At 34.7% G+C, this 22,041-nt stretch overlaps 1 protein-coding gene across 1 annotated transcript in view; it reads right to left on the bottom strand.

Annotated features, from left to right (window-relative positions):
* ADGRV1 (adhesion G protein-coupled receptor V1) overlaps positions 1 to 22,041 on the bottom strand; it is a 498,644-nt gene that overhangs the window by 452,083 nt on the left and 24,520 nt on the right. The window contains exons 2-5 of the mRNA XM_045565724.1: positions 7,338 to 7,522; positions 4,305 to 4,454; positions 3,174 to 3,269; positions 1,207 to 1,311 (exon numbers count right to left, since the gene is read on the bottom strand). Coding sequence (XP_045421680.1) covers positions 1,207 to 1,311; positions 3,174 to 3,269; positions 4,305 to 4,454; positions 7,338 to 7,522 — 536 coding nt within the window. The remainder of the gene's footprint in view (positions 1 to 1,206; positions 1,312 to 3,173; positions 3,270 to 4,304; positions 4,455 to 7,337; positions 7,523 to 22,041) is intronic.

Genomic DNA, 22,041 nt, shown 5'->3' with positions numbered 1-22,041 from the left:
ATTTACACTATTTTATGTTCTTATGTAATTAATATAACCACCATCTGATGTAGGTACCTACGAGCATAAACAAAACTCTTCTATGTTTCAATAGAATTGCATTACATAAATCCAGTATCCATTTCATTGGTATTACAATTCATAATTAAGATAGAAACTGGTATCAGAAATTTCTAATACTCTAATATTTGATAATAGTATATGATCATGTTCTGGATCTCACAAAATTCAAAAATTAGTTGAATATTTAAATGTGTATCTCACAGAACAGCAATGTGGTGCCACAATGGTAGGCACATGATCAGTAAGCAATCAAATAAAATGATTACAGCCAGCACCTGAGAAATGCAACTCACTCACAGCCTATCTTATTCATGCCACACCTATGGATCTCTATGGAGTGCAATGGCTGTTAACACCATCCATTCAGTGTACTGAAAAAAACAGGGGAAGGCTTCATATTAAATAATTTTATATTAGCCTAAGAAATTTATGGGTATTTTTAAAATTTATATCCTTGAAAAGGTTTATCATAAAGGTTCTATACATTTTATAGAATTAACATTATTATTATTCTATTTTGTGATTCAGATTACCAAATATCTAAAATAATATTCTTTTTTTTTATTTCAGCTCATTATGGGGGTACAAAAGTTCTGGTTATATATATTGCCCATCCCCCTCCATCCCCCTGAGTCTGAGCTTCAAGCGTGAACATTCCCTAGACAGTGCTCATTGCACTCATCACGTAGGTATGCACCCATCCCCTCCCCCCTTCCCCCCCAGTCAGAACTTCAAGCGTGTCCATTCCCCAGACAGTGCGCATCACACTCATCAAGTAGGTATACGCCCATCCCTTCCCCCCAGCCCCCACCTCTGTCTGACACCCAATTGGTGTTATTCCCAAATGTGCACTTAGGTGATGATCAGGGAAACCAGTTTGCTGGTGAGTACATGTGGTGGTTATTTTTCCATTTTTGGGATACTTCACTAAAATAATATTCTGTGTTTCATGCAAGCATTGTAAGTAAGCAATAAGAAAAACATTTTTATATTAGTCATGAAATTTATCAGATAACAAAAAGATTGATCTTTATTCCTATTACATTATGTTTATTATACAAGGGACCTTGATTTTTAAAATTGTAGCTATCTGGTAAGTACCCCAAGGTGTTACCATTTAAAATGATTTCAGAATAAACTTACCTCAAAAGTCACAGTGACCATTCCATAGGTTCCTTTCTCCCTGATGAGAGTAAGAGGCACAGACTCATTTCTGCCCCTGGGCTCACTCACTGTGACTGGGGAAGGCTATTGGGAAGAGCAAACACAATCAGGCGTTGGGCAATCAGAAGTAGAAGGTGGTAAAAACTGTCACCTTAGAAATACGAAATTGCCACAGACAAATCAGTCCACACTGTACTATAAGAATGTGCTATTTCCTAGCATCAATTAGCAAATAAAAATGCTGAAAAGGTTAAAAATAATAGTGTAAAGGGAACATAAAACTACTCAGGCAAAAGATGTGGGTTTTTATCCTGGTTCTACCATCAACTAGCTGTTTTGTTGAGGAATTTTAAAGGTTATGTAGTTGAAAGATGACAAACTCAAATGCTCACAGAGGCCCAGGAGGTCACGGAAATGAGTTAAGCCTCCACTTGGCCTTGCTCCCAACCACTCTTCCCTCCTCATCAGCCAGTTTGTCACTGAAAATCAGACACTGCTAATGACTTTCAGGACATGATCACCGCAGGAGAAAGAGCAAGGACTTCAAATGAAATGCGCTGGTTTGGCTGCCTGAAACTCAGGGTAGAAGAGGAGGAGCAGAAACACAAACAGCCAAGTGCACACTTGCTTGAGCAGCAGTGACCACCTCTCAGGGTGACACTGGCAGCACTGAGATCCCACCACTCCAAGACTTAGGACCGATGCCAGAGACAAGGATTCATTCCCAGAAGCTAAGATGTATAATATCAGAAAAGAAAAAAAACCTTTTAAATTAGTCACTATGAGGTCAGGGTGACAAGTTGGGAGTGAATGTATCGGGAAACCTATTGAGAGAGAAATTAAGCAACTAATAGAGCCTGCTTCATAATTAATAATAATTCCCTATTCTTCAAACATCAATGATTGATTGATTAATTTAATTGATGTTTACAAATGACAGTATAATGGGGGTTATCAAATATCTACTAAATTGTGGTTAGTCAATCAAATACCCTTTTAATGAAGATACTGCAACTATAAAGATCATATTTACCTATAGTCCCCACTTGTTTCAAAGATAAGTTACTAAGTTACCTTATGACATACAATGTAACCAACTGTAGTAGCAATCTAAAAATTTTTGAAAGTTGGGAAGTATTGCATCATACCTTATTAATGATAATTAGTGACACGATTCAAGAAGACTCCAAATCAAGAGAGTTATTGTAGTCTAAAATTTAGTGGACAAATCCAATTGTATTGGAGATAAATTTTGTTTTATTTTAAGAGCTGGAAACAATTTCTCCCAGGGAGGGACCTGTCTTGTGTATTTGTTTCTAAAGATAAAACCCTCTGAACACAGAATTAGCCAGAGCCATAGGAATTTGGTGTTAAGGGAGAGAAAATACACTGCTGAGTAAAATTGAGGGGGATGAGATGGAATTTCAACCTTCAGGAAATATTAATTAATGGGGAGATCCCAGGTTTGGGATTGACTGCAGAATTTTGAAGAGCTGTGATATCTGTTATTCAATTTTAAGTTTCCTATAGGTGTTTTCAGTATTCTTTCAATATGGTTTCTCATCTCCCAGTCACTCCAAACTTTCAGAGGAGTCTAACAAACAGAAAATGCTTTCTTTATGTGGCATTTGGGGAAATCAAGCAAAAGGCACTGGGTTGCATGTCTGAGTTAGAGACTAGCCAAGGAAGGTAACTAAGGAGTCAGGCGAAATGATCAGCTGAAAGAGATTAGGAAAGAGATGACTATGGTCATATAAGCCTCCTCAAGTTACAAAAATCTTAGGTAGAACAAATGGACAATCTACAGAACATGGAACAAGGAGCAAATTTTATTTTAATATCAAAAGGCAGGATGACACTAGCTATTATAACATCATGAAAAATAACCCCAAAATTTAATAAACTATTATCTAGCAACCACAAGAATCACCAAATTGTAACCATACCATATTAAATGAAATAATTCCAAATGCATTGTCATTTGATAATATTGTCACAGTAACAGTCCTTGGCCATCCAAGTTTCACATTTGCTGAAGGTTTCTAAAATAAAAACCCAAAAATAAAATGATAAATGAAAAATTAAAGGAAAAAATAATCATTTTAATAGAATGTCTTCAAGCGGTTATTCAAAATATGAATAAAAATACATATATACTTTTAGGGTACAGATTAAGAAAACATTTTCAAATTAATTCAACCTGGTCAGGAAGTTTCAAATGAAAACTTTTCAAAAAAGTTTTGAAAACCATTAACCACTATTAATATGTATTATAATTATAAGTAATCACTGGGTAGTAATACAATATGGAAGATTATATTATAATCAGTATCTTATTACTAATATAACAGGGAATTAAGTATATATAATACTGTAAAATTCTATTCAAACAGGATTTTTATTATGTTATAAAAGGTACTGAAACTTAAGAATTAGTTATTCTATAAATCATAGAGCCAAATTAAAGATAAAATATTAAAGCAATTTTTTTATAAAAATGGAAAGAGTTTCCTGCAACATTTCTATTGATAACAACAGCATAAAGGAATATGGAAAAAAGAGTAATTTACAAAAGCAAAATATAACTGTTTCAAGTATCATTTCCACAAACATTTTAATCATACTGACACAATTATCTTAATTCTTAATGCTCTTCAGAAAAATTAACTAGAATGGTATTAGGAGTCATTGCCTCTACCTAGTTGATAAAGCTGTAAATTTCAATTAAATCTTAGGTTATTCAAGTTTTTTTCCCAGGGCGACTCTACATTTATTCTAAGGCACAGGGACCTCCCACTTCCATGGCTGCTGTTTTTATCCTGCTCCTTTGAACTCAGAAGTCACAGTCATTTTTTGTGCATCTGATAGCTGGGGAGGAATAAGAGAAAAAAGAGCCAAAGGGAAGACAAGGTTTTCTGGAGCATCTGTAATGGCAATTTCTAAGTAAGCTGAATATATGATTGTCAAAGGAATAAACAGACTGTGGAATTGTCAAAGAGATTGTCAGTTCTGGCGTCTACGGAAATAAGAGTTTTAAGTGTTGCAAGATTAAGGTTAAGGGAGGAAGAAGGACTTACCTGCAATGTTAAGTGAAAAATGAAAGTTTCATCAGGTTCTGGTAACTCATCATCACATACTGCTATGTACACTGTTCTATTTGTTTCTCCAGCAGGTATAAAAGTAGCAGCATATGTGTCAAAAAAGTCACCAGTATCTTCTCCATACAACTACCAAATGCAAAATATAGATCATTCTTACTTAACACAATATTAGAACAAGTAAAACTGATGCTTATTGGAGCAATCAAGAGTAAAAGCATAAACCAAGCAGCCTTGACATTTATAGATAGGATGTACAAAAACATAAATTATAAATATTTATTAGGTTATTAAGTACGAAATGTCCGATTTCCTTAAGTACTAAGTTTGACAGTTGCTATCTCTGATATTTCACTTTGACACTTACTGTTTTATTTTTATTGTGAAGGTACACCCTCATTCTTTCAGACTCACATTGTGGCTTGTGACTATCTTTCAAAAATTTTTTAGAGCAATTTTTGTGAAACCATGGGTAAGTCAAAAACTCATGTTATTTTCTAATATGAGTTCCATTGTGGAACCAATGCAGCTCAGACAGCTCAAAATGTCAACAGTGTTTGGGAAGGATGTGGCTAATGAATGCACAGTATATCGATGGTTTGAGACGCTCTGTTCTGGTAATTTTAATCTTGAAAATAAGCCACTGAAAGCTGTAGCGGAAGTGAATCCATCTCAACCTATGCATGAATTAGCAGCAGCAAGATTTGACGTGACTGTTCCAACAATATTGGATCCTTTGAAACAAATCGGCAAGGTAAAGAAGCTGGATAAATGGGTACTACAACTGGTAAAACTGGTAAAAATCATCTTTAGAAATAAACATAAAAAATTATTCTATACAAGAGCTTTTGTTTATGCTATGGAAGGAAAAGCAGTATTACATAACAAAGTAATAATTACTCAGGAAAGTAATGATATGAAGTTTTTTTTACTCTGCCTCTTGATTGATCTGTTGTGGACTAACAAGAAGACAAATTGTAGCCAAAATTCTCACAAAAATGTGGCATATTAACACAATGGAATATTACTCAGCCATAAAAAAGAATGAAATCCTGTCATTTGCAGCAACATGGATGGAAGTGGAGGACATTATGTCAAGTGAGATAAGCCAGGTATAGAAAGACAAATGTCGCACATTCTCATTCACATGTGGGAACTGAAAAAGTGGATCTCATGGAAGAGTAGAATGGTGGTTACCAGAGTCTTGGAAGGGAAGGAGGGGGAAATGAAGAGAAGTTGGTTAGTGGATACAAAAATACATTTAGATAGAAGGAATAAGTTCTGCAGTCAATGGTACACTATGGAACTTACAGTTAACATGAATTTATTGTATATTTCAAAATAGCTAGAATATATTAATTGTAATGTTCCCAACACAAAGGAAAGATAAATGTTTGAGGTGACGGATATCCCAATTACCTTGGTTTGACCATTGCACCTTGTATACAGGTATCAAAATATCATATGTACCCCAAAATGTGCAACTACTGCAGATCAATAAAAAAAGAAAGAGAGGAGAAAAAGAGATAAGTGGTCTGCCAAAAACTGAGTTTTACTTCCAATTATTTTCAGTTATTCCAGTTATTTTCCTTATCAGTTTCAAAGAAACTACTCTTTCCAAAATTTTCAACTTGAAGTTAATATTTATGTTCTCCAACAATTCCAATAAAGACTTAATTCTTTTAGCATTCCAAACTTTTTATTCATTATAAACTTTTCTTTAACTTTTTAAGATATTATTCTGTAAAACAGCATCGTTAATAAGATTCTTGGGGCCCAAATGAGATCTCTTTTAGCAAACAGTGCAAAATGAATAATTTAACTACTAAAAAAGTATATATGATTTAGTACAAAAGAAAACACATGCTTAAGGGAATTTTAGTCAATTTCTAGTTCTCATTTATAAAAATAAATTAAGTTTTAAATACTCGAGAAATCCAAGTAAGTTGTCAAGGGTGTTGGAAAACTTATACCTTCCTGAAGAAAATGGCATATAGACTTTTGGAAAGCATTATCAAGAGCCACTGAAACAAATAAAAACAAAAAGTAATGCAACCTATGAAAATCATTTAAAATGCAAAATATGCAAAAATTGACATAAGCAGTTGAGGAATGATTAGGAAGTAATACCAATACCACCAAGAAAAGTTATGAAAATGATAGACCAACCAGAAAAAACTGTTAGGGTACAATCAAAATTATATGAAAATTAATATCAAATATAATGTATACTCACACTAAAAATAAATTCAATAAATATATGTCATTAATTCAATAAAATCTAAAAGTAATGCACAAAATTATAATATTAGATTTGTTTCATAGGTAGTTTTTCTTCATTTTCTGTTTTCATAATGCTTCGTAATATAATTTAACCTATTGCTTAAAATTTCATTTTTGCAGACAAAAATTTCAAGTACTCTGAGCCTCAAATATAGCAATATCTTTAGTAGTAGTCATATGACATTACTTTCTTGTTAAAAATAGACTCATATACATGCACACACAATCCATCCAATAACTAAACTATATGCAAAACAGATCAAGTTTAACAAATTCAACCTAACTCCTACTTAAGTTAATATACTTAATTTCTCCCACAAAAAGAGCTCTCTAACATACCTAAGGTTTTTCTAATTCCTATTACCATTTTTCTACTTTTAAATATTCCATATATTTTCTCTATATCACCCTACAATAGATAATATGTCTGAGCAGAGATACTCTATAGTGCAAATTACCAAAAAGAAAATATTCTTGTTTTGAAATAAATGTATGAGCACTTAAAAATAATCAGGCTATATCTTTAAGATTCTATTGTCAAATGCATGTGGCTACCTTGGAGCACTATATAAACCCATAACAGACATAAATGCAAGACTGTAATCCGCAAATCATTTATCATAATGAAACTACTCAAAATCTCAGATGGTGAAAAACAAAATCCGTGCCATTGAAACTAAGAAATTTCATATCTATTTCAGTAAAAATAGAACTACAATCATTTCTTACCGAGACAATTGCAGTAACATTTGCTGGTTCTCCTATCCTTTCGATGACAAGACGAATAACTGTTGTACTTGTTTCATTAACAACAAATTCTGTTTGTCCAGCAAATCTTATTTCTGTTTCTCCAAATACAAAAGAGATAAGAAAAACTGAAAGAAGATTTACTGCTAAAGATGCAGAGGGCATCCCTAAAGGAAAAAAGAAAAAAAATTATTCACAAAACATATCTAACATGTTTTCATTAGATTATGTTGTCTACAGATATAAATACAATGTGGAAAGTTAGGAAGTAAATAACTAAGACCTAAATACATCAATTATTAAGCCATCCAACTCAAATGTGTGATAACAGAAGTTATTGACAAAAATCACAATCTATTCTTATGGTTCTCTTTTTACTATTTGTAATTACTTTTTGTTCTTTAGCTTCTATGCCAAGGTAATAGTTATAAATTAAACTTATTTATTAAATTTAGTTTATAAAAAAATGTATTGACATCCACCCTTTAAGAAAAACACAGGCATCAACACGGAAATTCAATTAAAGCCCATCTTTCCCCAAATGAAACTACAAAGTACCAGCCAAAACTAAAACAGTTGAAGCTAAAGCTTTAGTAATAAATCAATTTCTTGGTCGGTGTCTACTTTTTCCTTAAATTTGTCCTATTTGAGAATTTTTTTAATTTTTAGTTATTGCATGGAAATACTAATCCTTTCAAAGAAGAGGTACATTTTAGGGACTTCAATTTCTTTCATTGCATTAGCTAAAATACTAATACCACTTCTTAGAAAATGTCCACATTGCTTTAAATTAAAATTTGGCAAAGTGTGTATTTCCTTATTTCCCATAACGTCTACTGTTTTCTTCTTACTACAATATGTATGTTTGTGAGTCACCAATATTGTTCCCACTTTCAGCACTGTGGGATTCAAGTGCTTTCAAAAGCACAACAGTGCAATGGTCTCTTGAAAGCGCTGCTGCTGTTTTGTAATGTAGATGTACCTCTAAAAATGTGAACAATTTCTCTCACGGATCATTAAGATTCCAATGGATCTATGTGATCAGTCACACGAACATAACAAGTTCATGTGTTTTAAAAGAGAGTTGCATTACATACTCCATGAGCCAAAATGCTTCCTATTAATCTTTACCTTGGCCAAGAAGTAATAAAATTTTCATGTATGTGGTATTTCCACATGGCTACACATGGTTTTATATTTAGGAATCACCAAATACATGAGTTCTTGATATAGTTTAAAGTTTAAATGCAATTATCTCAGTCAAGTATATTCAAACAATGCCGTCTGAAATTGCTCAATAACATCTCACATGCTTCAGACTGCAAAATCCACAAATAGGGATGTAGAATTCAAATGCAGTCCAGGAAAGGGACATAGGCCAAGAGAGACAGAGACGCTGAAGGACCACTGGACACATTTGCACCTACTCCTTCTCTCCATGTTTTCTTGCCAGAAGGCTAAGGAACTTGGAAAAAGAAATAGAAGAGCTTTCCTTCACCAACTGCATACTCTTCCCTGAATTCTATCCAGGAATGTCATAGAAAGAAAGGAAATGGAAAAGATGAGAGAAAGGGAAGGTAAAAAGCAAAGCATGAGTGAGACAGAAAACTGGGAGCAGTTCTGAGCTAAACCAGAGCCAACTAAAGAAGATCTTTTGTGGAATCAAAGCCAGAATGATTTCACACCCCACTTATGACAAACGGTGGGAAAGAAATGAACTACAGACAATGAAGAGAGTACAGAATAAAGGAATGAAAAGGTAGCAACCTAGGCCTTGAATGTGAAAGAAAAAGATCAACTTTGGTCTATTGTGATTTTGAAAGAAAAATCTCAAGACCCTGAACAGGAGATGTGATAGAACCTGGAGTTGAGAGAAATAAGAAGATATCTAAAGTTCAGAGTGTTAGTAAAAGTGAGATTATAGCATGAGAAGAAGGAATCATGAAAAACTAAGAACAGTTCTCAAAATTTGTTCTGCATAAGAATAACCTCTGGCATTTGTTAAAATGCCAATTCCCACTCTCAGAATTTCTGATCCAGTGGGTCTTGGGAAAGGCCCAGGAATACGCATTTAACAAGCAGCACTATTGATTCTGTTGCAACTGATGCTTGGAATACACTTTGAAAAATACTGTCCTAGAGTGTGAGGAACAGTGTGAGAAGTGTGTCCCAGAGTGGACATAAAAAAGGCCACATTTGTGTTATAAGTTAACTACTGAATTTTTTAACACTATATGTACGAACTTCCCCGTATGTTTTTCTACATATTCTCATATTGCTTTTTAACATTCCATGCAGTCTAAAGAAAAACTGTAATGGCCTTTAGAAAGTAATCATAACACCAAATGCTTCTATAGAGCTGTTTTAAGTACTTTCTACACATTAACACATTTAATCCTCACAATATCTCTATGAGCAAAGTGGGAGTATCATTAACGCCATTTTATAGTTGAGTAAACTAAGGCACAGACAGGTTAGTTAACACAACCAGTGTTATTGAGTTAAGTGGCTAGGCAGGATTTGAATCTAGCTCCAGAATTTCTGGAGTCTAGCTCCAGAATTTCTACACAATAACCACATTATACGACCTCTTACATTTTATTCCTACAAATCACAAACCTCCATCTTGAATAATATAATAGATCATTTATACTACATGTTTCCAAGGATTCAAATATTTTAAACTCATGCAGAATAACCAAAACTGCCATCAAACTGCATAATTATGAGCCTCCTGAAAGTTTGCACCTGATTATTCTGATAAACATTACATTAATTTAAATGACACTACAGTCCTCCTGACTACTTTAAATATTTAACAGCATCTTTTAATGTCAGGACCAATGAGTTCAAATGCTGCATTCTTACAGTTTCCCAGGCAATTAGAGTTCCAAGATCTTGTTTAAGTCAGTAAATTCATTTTAAATTGGTCCACATCAGTGAGTTTTGAGATTATGCAAAATGAACAAACAAGCATGATTGGAAATGCCTCAAATTCTGTGACATCATTGATAATTGTATCTCCTTGGCTTTCATCTTTTCACACTGTAAGAAAAGTTGTTGGGGCAAAGTTGGCATTCAATAGAAATTAAAAGATGAAAAAAAGCTTTGAAAATGAAGTTCCCATTAGAAGACAGGCATAATTACACAATAGTGCTGAATAGTTTCTTTTTTATCGTAACTAGGTACACTTTCCTCTACCGTACTAAAAATCTAGTCTTTGGAATTCCCTTCATTTTTTTAAATTAAACTTAGAAGATGAGGCATTAGTAATTGACATAACACATAAATCCTAAATCTATTTCAGGTAACTTTTTCTCTTATGAGATTTAATAAAAATTTTACATGCCCCATCAGACCACTTATTTTAAACCTCTCTGTAAAATGAACTTCAAACAACATATGTTTAAAGATCATAATGTGCATAATTCATACTCTGTCACCATTGTGAAAGAACAACTTTAGCATCACCGACATCCTTCCTCCTCTCTGTAATGGCATGATATTCCAGTACTCAATTCCTCTCATTTCCAACTATCATCCATGTTCTCCTCACACCTCCCACACTCACTCAGTATGATTCAAAGGAAATTAAAACTGTTTCTGCCAATAGGTCTCTTGTCTCTTAATACATTTCTTATCATGTTAAGATGATACGTGATTTAGGTTACTTTCTTGCTTCTCATTTCCTGAATTATATTAAAGTTTTGAGAGAGTCCTGGTAACATATAGGCGTAAAGTCTCAGGTCCTTAAATTCTAGTAATCATATTAAATCTATACTACAAGCCAGCTAATTCTGTAAAAGAAATTTCAGAATTAAAATCTGGAATATACTAGAGCAGCTCTTATAATGCAAACTGGTTTCTTTCAGAGGAAAAGCTTACGGTTTGGTATAACACTTGTATATTAAGCACCCACTATACATCATACAACACCTTGTGCTAATATCTGAGGACACAAAGATACTTAAAATATAATTCTTGTTTCCAAGACACTCACAGGGATGGGCACATAATTCAGATCAGGCCAATCAAAGCCAGGAAGACACAACTTTGAGACTTTTGCTTATACACAGGGATGTAGATTCGCTCTACCACTGGATTGAGGATTGTGATGATTAGGGCCAATTCCCTCCACAATATGGAAATGAAGCCAACATAGTGGAAGATAGAGACAAGAGGTGGAAAGGGGTCCCATCTTGACAATCAAGCTTAAGTTTCTGAATCCAGCTTTACCTTGGATTTTTCAGTTACAGAGACAATAAATTATATTTTGTGCTTTATCTGGTTTGGGTTGGATTTTCTGTCACTTTCAACATCAATATTTATCCACCAATCTCTAATCTTTTACACTGTGACCTCATGTTAAGATACACCAAGTGGAAGGTCCCCCTGCCCCACTCTAACATTAAATAGTATTAGTCTTCTGGTAGCATTTGTGAAAGGATGCCACACTAGCTATGTTTCCTGTTGTCATGCAATTATTACCACCATGTGTACTCAGTCTAATATTTTTCTCTCTACCTCAAACCTGGCAATGACTAGTAAGGAATTTTAAGACACATACACAAACCAAGGATGGTTACAAAATAGAACACTCACTGTCCTAAAAAAGTTAATGCCCTTCTAGTTGTCACCAAAGAATTCCAATATCACTCTCCTTAAAATTAATCTGGCACTAATTGCTTTCTGTTGCTCTTTTCCAGGATGCCGCTTTCTTCCCTTTTGAAAACCTACTGGTATTTCCCAACTTTATTCCTTCCTTGGATTACTTAGCCCATAAACACATTAAATGTTATGAAACGACACTCATCAACAACAATATGTCATAACAACCACTGAATTCTAAATCCTTCCTCCCATCTTGCCTCATATTAATGGGACCCTTAGGACATGTAGCAAGTATAGCATATTCTGAGTAAATAGGAATAGTTTTCTACTTTAGGTCTCAACAACTATGTAGAAGCAGAGTAGAATAACGAACAGAGTAAATTTAATAAATGAGAATCAGGACCCAAAAGATGAAAATATAAATAAAAATTAGTGCGGAAGGGATGCATTGACCTTTCAGCTCAGCTTTTTCCTTGTCAGTGCTATAGCAGGCATATTCCCACGGTGTGATCACCAGGTAATTAATACGGAAAATATGATCCTAATGGAGCAGGGTTTTCAAGTTTAGAATTACTTTAATTCTATTACATTTACTAAAGGGTATTCTAAAACTATAGAATTACTCCTGTGGAACAAGAGAAGTTTCATCATTCATATCATCAATTATTCAGCCTCTAAGAATTCTTAATCTGTGTTATTTGTATTTGGCAAGTACTACAAAAAAAATCGACCTCTCCCTTCTTCCATAACAAAACAGAATTTAAATTTGCAACTTTCAAGAAAAACAAAGTAAGCTAAAGTTACAAATAGAAGAAATGCTAAATATTTTCTGAATAATAAAGGAGACAGTCTTCATATTCAGACTATAGGTAATGTTATTATTTTTATTTGTATTTATTTATTTTTAATTTTAAAGAATACATTTTATTTTATACATCTTTAAATAGCTTATATATGCATATGGCATAATATTAAAAAGGAACAAAAAGGTAAACAGTGAAAAGTAAATCTCCCTCACAGCAACACCCACCAGCCATCTGCTGCTCCTGCCCAGAGGCAATCCCAGATAGCAACTTCATCTGTACCTCTCAAGAGATAGTCTGTGTATATACATATATAGATGTATATGTATGCCTACAGAGGAAAATTCCTGGGACAGGTTTTGTTTTCTTCTGCACACAGACTAGAGGAATCAGCACATCTTCCCAAGATGTTGGTTAACAGAGGGATACCAACTTCTTGTAGACATTCATGTTGGGAACATGGTTATTATCTCAGATACACATCATCATCATTGTAGATCTCATCAATAAAATGATGGCTTCCATTGACTTTCACTACACCTATCAATTCACTCTCTAGGGAAGGGTTAGACACAAATATGGTAACATGCACTTTCCTAGACCCCATGCTGTCAAGCTCACATCAATCAAAAGTGGTTGCTCTCTATGTCTGGAAGCCAATAGTCATCCTGGGATTCCCTCTGATTCTTCCCTGTGTTTGACCTCCTATTTGCTGATCCCATGTTTTCTGCTTTCTTGGTTTACTTTGTTTTTTCCCTTGTTTTGATGGAGTACATGCTTCTGTAAACATCCTGAGAAAGGATGTGTAGAAATAAATGATTTAGGCCTTGTATGTTAGAAATTCTCATAATATTATTCCACTTCACTAACAGTTTCATTGGGTATAGAATTTTAGATAAAAATAATTTTCTTTCAGAATTTTGAAAACCTGAATCCATTGTCTTCAAGCTTCCAGTGTTGCTGCTAAGAAATCCAAAATTATTTTGATTCTGAAGTGTTGTATGTGACCTTATTTGTGTTGTCCCCCTCTCGAAGGTGGTTCTTATTGTACCCAAGTGATCTGAAATTCCACAAGGATATATCTTGGAATTAGTTTATTTTTGTCTATTTGGCTGAACACTCAGTAAGTTCCCTTCAATCTGACACTCATATCCTTCAGACCAAGAAAATTTTCTTATAATATTATTTCACAATGAGTTCTACCCCCACTCTATTTTCACTGATCTCTTACCTAGAACTCTTATTATTTGGTACTGATATTCTTAGACTGGTTTTCTAATTTTCTTATCTTTTATTCTCTCTGATCTCAAATACTTTGATTTTTGCTCTACTTTCTGAGAATTTAATTCATCACTAAATTTCAATTCTCCTATCAATTTTTTTCATTTATGCTATCATGTTTTCCATTCTTAAGAATTTAACATATTTGCATGCTATACATCCAATAAACAGCTGATAACTAGAATCTATAAAAAACTTAGGCAAATCAGCAAGAAAAAAAATCAAACACCCCATTAAAAAGTGGGCAAAGGACATTAACAGTAACTTTTCAAAAGAAGATAGACTAATGGCTAACAAACATGAAAAAACAGTGTTTCGAATCATCAGGGAAATGCAAATCAAAACCGCAATGAGATATCACTTAACTCCAGTGAGAACTGCTTTTATCAAAAAGTCTCAAAAAAACAAATGTTGTCATGGATGTGGAGAAAGAGGAACACTCATACACTGCTGGTGGGACTGCAAACTAGTACAACCTCTGTGCAAAATAATATGGAGATACCTGAAAGAACTAAAAGTAGAACTATCATTTGATCCAGCAATCCCATTACTGGGCATCTACCCAAAGGGGAAAAAAAAACATTATATAAAAAGACATCTGCACTCAAATGTTTATAGCAGCACATCTGACAATTGCAAAGATGTGGAAACAACCCAAGTGCCCATCAATACATGAGTGGATTAATAAAATATGGTATATGTACATATACCATGAAGTACTACTCAGTCATAAAAAAAAATGGTGAACTACCTCTTGTATTACCCTGGGTGAAGATGAAGCCCATTCTTCTAAGTGAAATATCATAAGAATGGAAAAACAAGCACCACATGTACTCACCATTAAATTGGTACTCTTATGTGCACATATGGAAGTAACATTCATCAGGTGTCGGGTAGGTGGCAGAGAGGAGGAGGGGATGGGTAAACTCACACCTAAGAGGGAGGGGAGCAGTACGCGCTGTCTGGGGGATTGCAGCTTTGACTCAGCAGTGCAAAAGCAGTTTATGTGACCAAAGCATTTGTACCCCCGTAATATTCTGAAATTTAAAAAAAAAAGAATTTTAACAGTTTCTTGTTCTTTTTCCATTAATCTAACACCATTTTTAATCTCTGATTCTTTTTAAGTTTTCTTTTCTCTTTGTAGTCTCTGTTATCTCTAAATTGCTTTGTTATTTATTCTGGAATCTATCTTCTATATTAGATTTCTTTAGATATCTGGTAACTCTTGGTCATCTGCATACGTTTAAAAGTAGGAGACTAAAATGATGACTGTATGCTCTGAATATAAGGATCTCCATATCTGCATATGATTAAGAATAAAAGACCAAAATGATAATTAGAAGTTCTGAGCATATGTAGGAGGGTGTGGCTTGTCAACTTTTGGTGAAATGGGTGAGCTATTTATTAGAAAGTCCCAATTTTAGTACATTTAGAAAGAACTTCATCCTTAGGTTGATCAGGTTCCCCAGAGAATCTTCCATTCTCCCCTCTAGAGGGTACAGATATAATTACCAAGACTTCTGGGACCCAACAGCAGGAAAAAAACTGGAGTCTCAGTCATCATATGGTCACTTAATCCCCTGTTTTCTCTAGGGATCCTTATCATTAATCTTGAATCATATCATCAGGCAAGAGACAATGTTTTATCTTTTCTGAAGAATGAACACTAGACCTGGAAGGGTAAGGAGGGAGTGTGTAGCAGCACAGGATGGAATGGGCGATAATTCTAAGGATCTCCTGGAGCAGCTTCTCCCCACCTAGTTTCTCAGCCACCACCAAAGTTACAGAGGTACCCAGTACTATCATTTCCTGTGTCTCTTGAGGATTCTTCTGTATAAATATGGCTATTTCCCAGCCTGCTAGCTTAGTGTTAAGCTTTCTTTAGTCTGCTAAGACAATTTCTATTCATCCATCTGCCTTTCTGGCTACAAAATGTGTTGCTACTGTTTCCTCTCTTCTTCCCTCTATCCTTTTGGGTTTATATAATTTAAAAAAAACTTTTCTATAAAGTGTTCTATTAAAGGTATACATCTAAAGTTAGTACTTAAAAGTCTATATTCAATGAAACTATTAGTTGAGTGGAGGATAATATCACAATAATTTCTAACATACAATGCGGATAACATTTATCTCTACATAACCTTTCTCAGGATGTTACTGGAAGACATTCTCCATAAAAACAAGGGAATAAACCAAGTAAGCAATAAAGAAGAAAATATGGAATCAGCTAACAAGAGATCAAACACAGGAAAGAATCAAAGGGGATCCTAAGATGATATAAAGGAGGATCCCAGGATGACTGCTGACCCCCAGGCATAAAGGGCAAACCACTTTTGACTGATATAGATTTAACAGTATGTAGTCTAGGAAAGGCAAGTTACCATATTTGTGTCTACCATTCCCTGAAGAGTGAATTGATAGGTGTAATGAAAGTCAATGGAAGCCATCATTTTATTGATGAGATCTATAATAATGATGGTGTGTATCTAAGACAATAACCACATTCCCAACATGAATATCTGCTTGGAAGCCTCATATCCCTCTGTTAACCAACAGCCTTTCATTTCTCTCATTTCACTTATCACATTTTACATTTGTTACTCTCCTTAGGACAAAAACAACTTCAAGACAATGACCTTGCCCATCTTGAATACCTGTACCCACTCAGCACCTAGCACAGTCCTTGATATATGATAGGCCCTCAAGACATGCTTATTTAATGAGAAAATTGTGAAGAAGTAAATTAACCTATCTTCCCTGGAGTAATGGGAAGGTAGGTAAAGCATGGAGTAGGAAAAGAAAGCAAGAGACTCTTCATACTCCCTTGCCTTAGTTAGTTTTGTCAGGGCCAAACACAATTGTCTTGCTCAGTACTTTGATTCCAATAGCATGGGCATAGACATGAGGCTTACAGATATAGATCATTTTAAGAAAACTTATCCAAAACTTGAATATAGGCAAAAAATAGTGTGTCATGAACTTTCAACATCATACAGGGCACAGACTCACCCAAGATTAGAGAAAAGTACTTTGTTCAATCAATAATTGTTTACTACTGATAAAAGATCTCAGACTTAGTGAAGTTACATGTAAATTGAAAAATTTTGCCCTGTATAGATGCAAGTAATTTTTGTCCAGCGAAACAGACAATCCATAGGTAACAGCTTTATTGCCCAGCAGGACATTAACCAGTTTTATCTCTAATCCAGAATTCTTATTTTACCATTCCTTTATTAATTTTCCCATGAATATTTTGTTCCCTAAATGCTCTTTCAACCACTATTAACACTCTGTTAATTTCCTCATTAAGCAATGGGTTGAATAAAATCTTCGCTATGTTCATTTTATATTTGTAAACTTTCACAAAGTATACTTGAACACAATAATCTTTTTTTTCCCAAAAGAGTACCCGCAATATGACAAATCACGCTGGTACATACCTAGGACTTTGGTTCTACAACAGCCATTTCAGTGAACAATTATGCAGTATGGATGAATACTTCAAAAAAAAAAAAAGTAAAATTTCATATAACACAAACAGAGCAAGTAAACACTTGATCCAGTACATAAAAGTCATTTAACTTGTATTAGTGGATTTCTGATTTCTATCTTCTTTCCAGAATGTTTAAACTTGACATTTCCCATGAGACCATGTACTCCCATTTACATGAATCACCAAGAAACAGATCACAAAAGCCATTTGAGCTGCTCCTATTTGGACTACATATGTCCACCAAGGAAACAGAAAGAACATCATACAGAAGCTTCAATTCTAGAGCTCTGTGAGGCTCTAGAAGATTATAGGTTTTGATTTCACTTTCTCTATTCCACTTTTGCAAAGCACGAAATGAAAGTCTCACTACTCTAAATCTTTTGAGGCCAATTCACAAGCAATAAATTAAGTTATGATCTGTGCCCATAGCTGATAAATCTTAGCATGTGACAGTGTCTCTGTCAAGGAGTAGTAAGACACACTTGTCTTTTTGTTCCTTTGAAAAATAAGGATTATATATTTAACTTTTCTTGAACCACCAATAGATGGCACCCCTCCATCTACAAAAACAAATCACAAGCAACAATTTCTCGAATTATGAAAAGAGGTCTTAAGAATTTAAAGAGATTTTTCACTACCTATAACTCTCCACAAACAAATATAATTTCATAATTCTACACAGATTGCAAAGAGAAAAATCACAAAAAGCAATATTCTTGAAATTAAGATCTCACTGAAAACAGTTTGAATTAGTTCCGGTCAAACAAAATTTCTTTATTTTCCTCTGAGAGTCAATATTATCTAAAAATAGAAAAAATGGTTTCTTTCAAACACTTTCTGTGAGTTTCTTTCTCTTCTCTTCTGTGCCTACTTATTGAAGATAGTCTAATTTTACTGGAGAATCTAGATCCCTGTGTTTTCTAAATGACTTATTTGCACTTATAGCAGGTAAGGAAGACAGCAAAAGGGAAAGTTTCATGTTGTAAATCCAGAGGCCTACAGACATGTGTTTTTTAGTTCAAAATATTTACAAAATAATACTAAATTATCATTTTTGCCAAGATTTAAAACTTGAAGACTTTACATTTTAAAAAATGGATTTCTTGATTATTTTTAAAAATTACCATAACTGACAAATCTGGGTCCACATTTCTCCATGGCATCAACTGGCTGGAAGTAAGCAGCAGCTGTTATTTAGACAGAGAATTTGCTGTTTCATACCCTCCCAATGTCTCCTCAGACTAAGGTCAAAGAGGAAAGTAAATTATTTCTTACATCCATGTTATTCAAAGGTGGAAAATCAGGCACAAGTGTGCACATGCACACGCATGCACCTGTGCACACACTGAAACGACCTTACAGGCTCCATTACAGGACAATGAGAAGCATTCCTGGCAGTGCCTATGTGGGGATCCTACCGCAGATGCCATGAAGCCTCTAACTGCACACTCCAAGTTCCCCCTGGAGTGTCGAGCCCTCAGTCACCTCCAAAACAGGAGGCAGTGTTGGCCCAGAGTCAGCCTTGGACTCTAATCTAGTCTCTGCCATCTTCCCAGCTGTGTCAGTTTAGACATGTCACTTCACTTCTCACAGCTTTGAATTCACTCAACCATTAAAAGGAAGTTAAAAGGACAGCTACAGCATTCAGGTAGTTGTGAGCATGGGGAGGGAATTCATCCCTGTACACTGTAAAATGCCACGTTCTGGGCTTCAGACCTTCGATTTCCACATGGTCAAGAGACCAAGGGAAACAGCATTGGGTGTCCTGGACTGTTCCATATTTGGACCACCCACCCACTTCCTGCCTCTCCACCCCTTACAGTAGCAATATTTGAGTGAAGGAATGTTTGAGGTAGATGGAAACATTGACAACCCGGGAAAATTTGAAAAAAGCAATGAAAACCAATCATAGAATTTAAGGTCAGAAGGGGAATGAATTGCAACATTCTATTTGAAAGAACAAAATGGTGGACTCCTGATGTTCCCAGATGTCCTTCAAAACTATCAGCCACCTCTACACACTATAGCTGGCACAGGAAGCACAGGTAGAAGAGAGGTCAGCAAACTTTGCAGATGCCCACCCTCCCAGCTGCACCTATCATCCGAGAAAGGGAGAACAGTACTTTTCAGAGTTAGAAAAAGAAGTTCGTATTCTATCTGCAATAAGGTATGGTTCCTCCAGGTTAAAAAAAAAAAGTGTAGAAAAACAAAAGATAGACCAAGAGGCCCTGAAAGTGTTTTAAGATGGAAACTACTGCCATAACCACTCTCTGCCCAAGCCCAGTACCATCTTCAGACTTAAACAACACAAGTCTTTTAACCACCCATCTTCTGCTTTAGCCATCACATAACTTTATATCTAGATTTTTTTAAATAAGTGTTTATTAATCATTTTCATAATAAAACAGAAAAACAAAACACATAATACAATTTGACTAATTAAAGTCAAAACTTTATTACAATTTTCTTCCTTTTTTAACCTAATGTTTGCTGTCCCAGGATCTCATTTATTTGTCATGTTTCCTTAGGCTCCTCTTGGCTGTGACAGTTTCTCAGACTTTTCTTATATTTGATGACCTTGGCACTTTTGAGGAATACTGGCCAGGTATTTTTCACCATGTCCCTCAATTGGGATTTGTCAGATGACTTTCTCATAATTAGACTGGGGTTGTGGCTTTTGGAGAAGACCAAAGAGGCAAAGTGACATTCTCATCTCATCACATCAAAGATACATGCTATCAACATGACTTATCACCATTAATGTTGTGCTTGATCACCTATCTGAGGTAATACTTGTCAGGGTTCTCCACTGCCAAGTTATTCTTTTCCCCTCTTTTCTGTACCATACTCTTTGGAGGGAAGTCACTATGTGCAGCACCCCTCCCCCAGACATCCCACACACACTCTTTTTATAGAGCCGTACTGCTTTCTTGTCAATCAATCAAGCTCACTTTCATCCATCTACCCACTTATTGAAAACTGTACCAGGCATCAAAACATTGTCTAGATATTGTATTGTAAATCTGTATAACTTGGTAGTGGAATCTAATTGGAAGATGAAGGAACTACACATATGGGAGTCTAATAGAATTAATGGAATGCAGGTCATTATAACATAATTATGGAGATGTGCTGCCAAAGGTTAATTAGCAATTTCAGATTTTGCTCTTCAAATCATATCTGTCTACTAAGCTCATTATTTCTTCTGTTAGAGAAGCTCTTGATCATAATGTTCCAGGTTGTGCTGATGCTTGTACACACTTATTGCCCAAGCCTCCAGCAACTCCCAAGTGAATGCAGATTTTTATTATATTTCCTCAGTTTCTTCAAGCAGTTGTAAAATCTCCAGCAATATCACCTACAAATCATTTTCTAGTCATTAAGAGTCTAAACTGTTCACCAGAATTCAAACTAATGGAGCAGTTGGGCAGTCCAATTTTCACGCTGAAGAAAATACAGTAGGACTTCTCAGGTGTGCTTTCACAGTACTCTGACACCAGTGGGGCAACTTTGGGCAGTCACTTAACTTCATGAGTCTACTTCTTTATCCATAAGATAAAGTCCTACGACGACTAACTGTATCTAATTATTTTGATATTAGATTTACTTATCAAGTCCATAATTTACCTGTTTTCTAATTCATTACTTTCTTCTTTAATCCTTAAATTCTCTATCCTGATTGGTCTATTGTGGTATTTTTTTTAAGATCCATATATTGAAAACCAATTTAGTTTTTATTACTCCTTAGGCCCTAGAGATATAATTTTGCTTTAAGTATAGCTTTGGTTGCATCTCAGGTCTTGATAAGCTAAACTCCTAAATTCTAAAAAGTCTGTTGCTACAGATACTAGTTCCTATTTAACATAAGGATTATTTAAAAGAGTTGAGTTTTCCCTTGTTTCTAAGGGGAAGGGAATTTTGGGCTTTCTTAAATTTATCATTGTTTTCTATTTTTGTTTTTAAAAGAAGTAGGCTTTTATTTAATTTTGTTCATAACATGCTGTTTTCTGGTCCTCACTTTCATTTATTAACTTTGACACAAAACAGAATAATTGAGTGAGCTTAACAATGATATGGAAAAAAATAAATCTTTTGTTCTTTGGTCTTTCCTGCATTTTAAGGTAAAGTGGCTTCTTTAAAGGGGCCACAATAGCTAAATATGTGGTGTTCAAATGAATTAGGGAAAGCCCCGGAAGATCACTTATGACCTAGCTAATATCTCTTTCCCATTCACAAGGTATTTGTGTGTCGTATTATCTATTGTCACTGCCAGGAGCCATTTTTCTAACTTAAATAAAATACTTTTTAGATACTCAATCCTTTCAACTAATAATTTTCAAATTTTCCACAGGGCCTCAAGGACTGCACAAAATTCCATTAAAATAAGAGCTATAATTTGAAACCAAAATATCTGAACTTGTTCTAATCTTCCTCCAACTTCTACAATCCTCAAATATGAAACTTGTAAAACCTAAGCCTGAATTACAAACATTTCCAT

This window comes from Lemur catta, chromosome 12, assembly GCF_020740605.2.
Source record: "Lemur catta isolate mLemCat1 chromosome 12, mLemCat1.pri, whole genome shotgun sequence".
NCBI classification, from domain to species: domain Eukaryota; kingdom Metazoa; phylum Chordata; class Mammalia; order Primates; family Lemuridae; genus Lemur; species Lemur catta.
The sequence above is the reverse complement of the archived record's forward strand: the minus strand, read 5'-3'. Positions and strand labels throughout refer to the sequence as shown.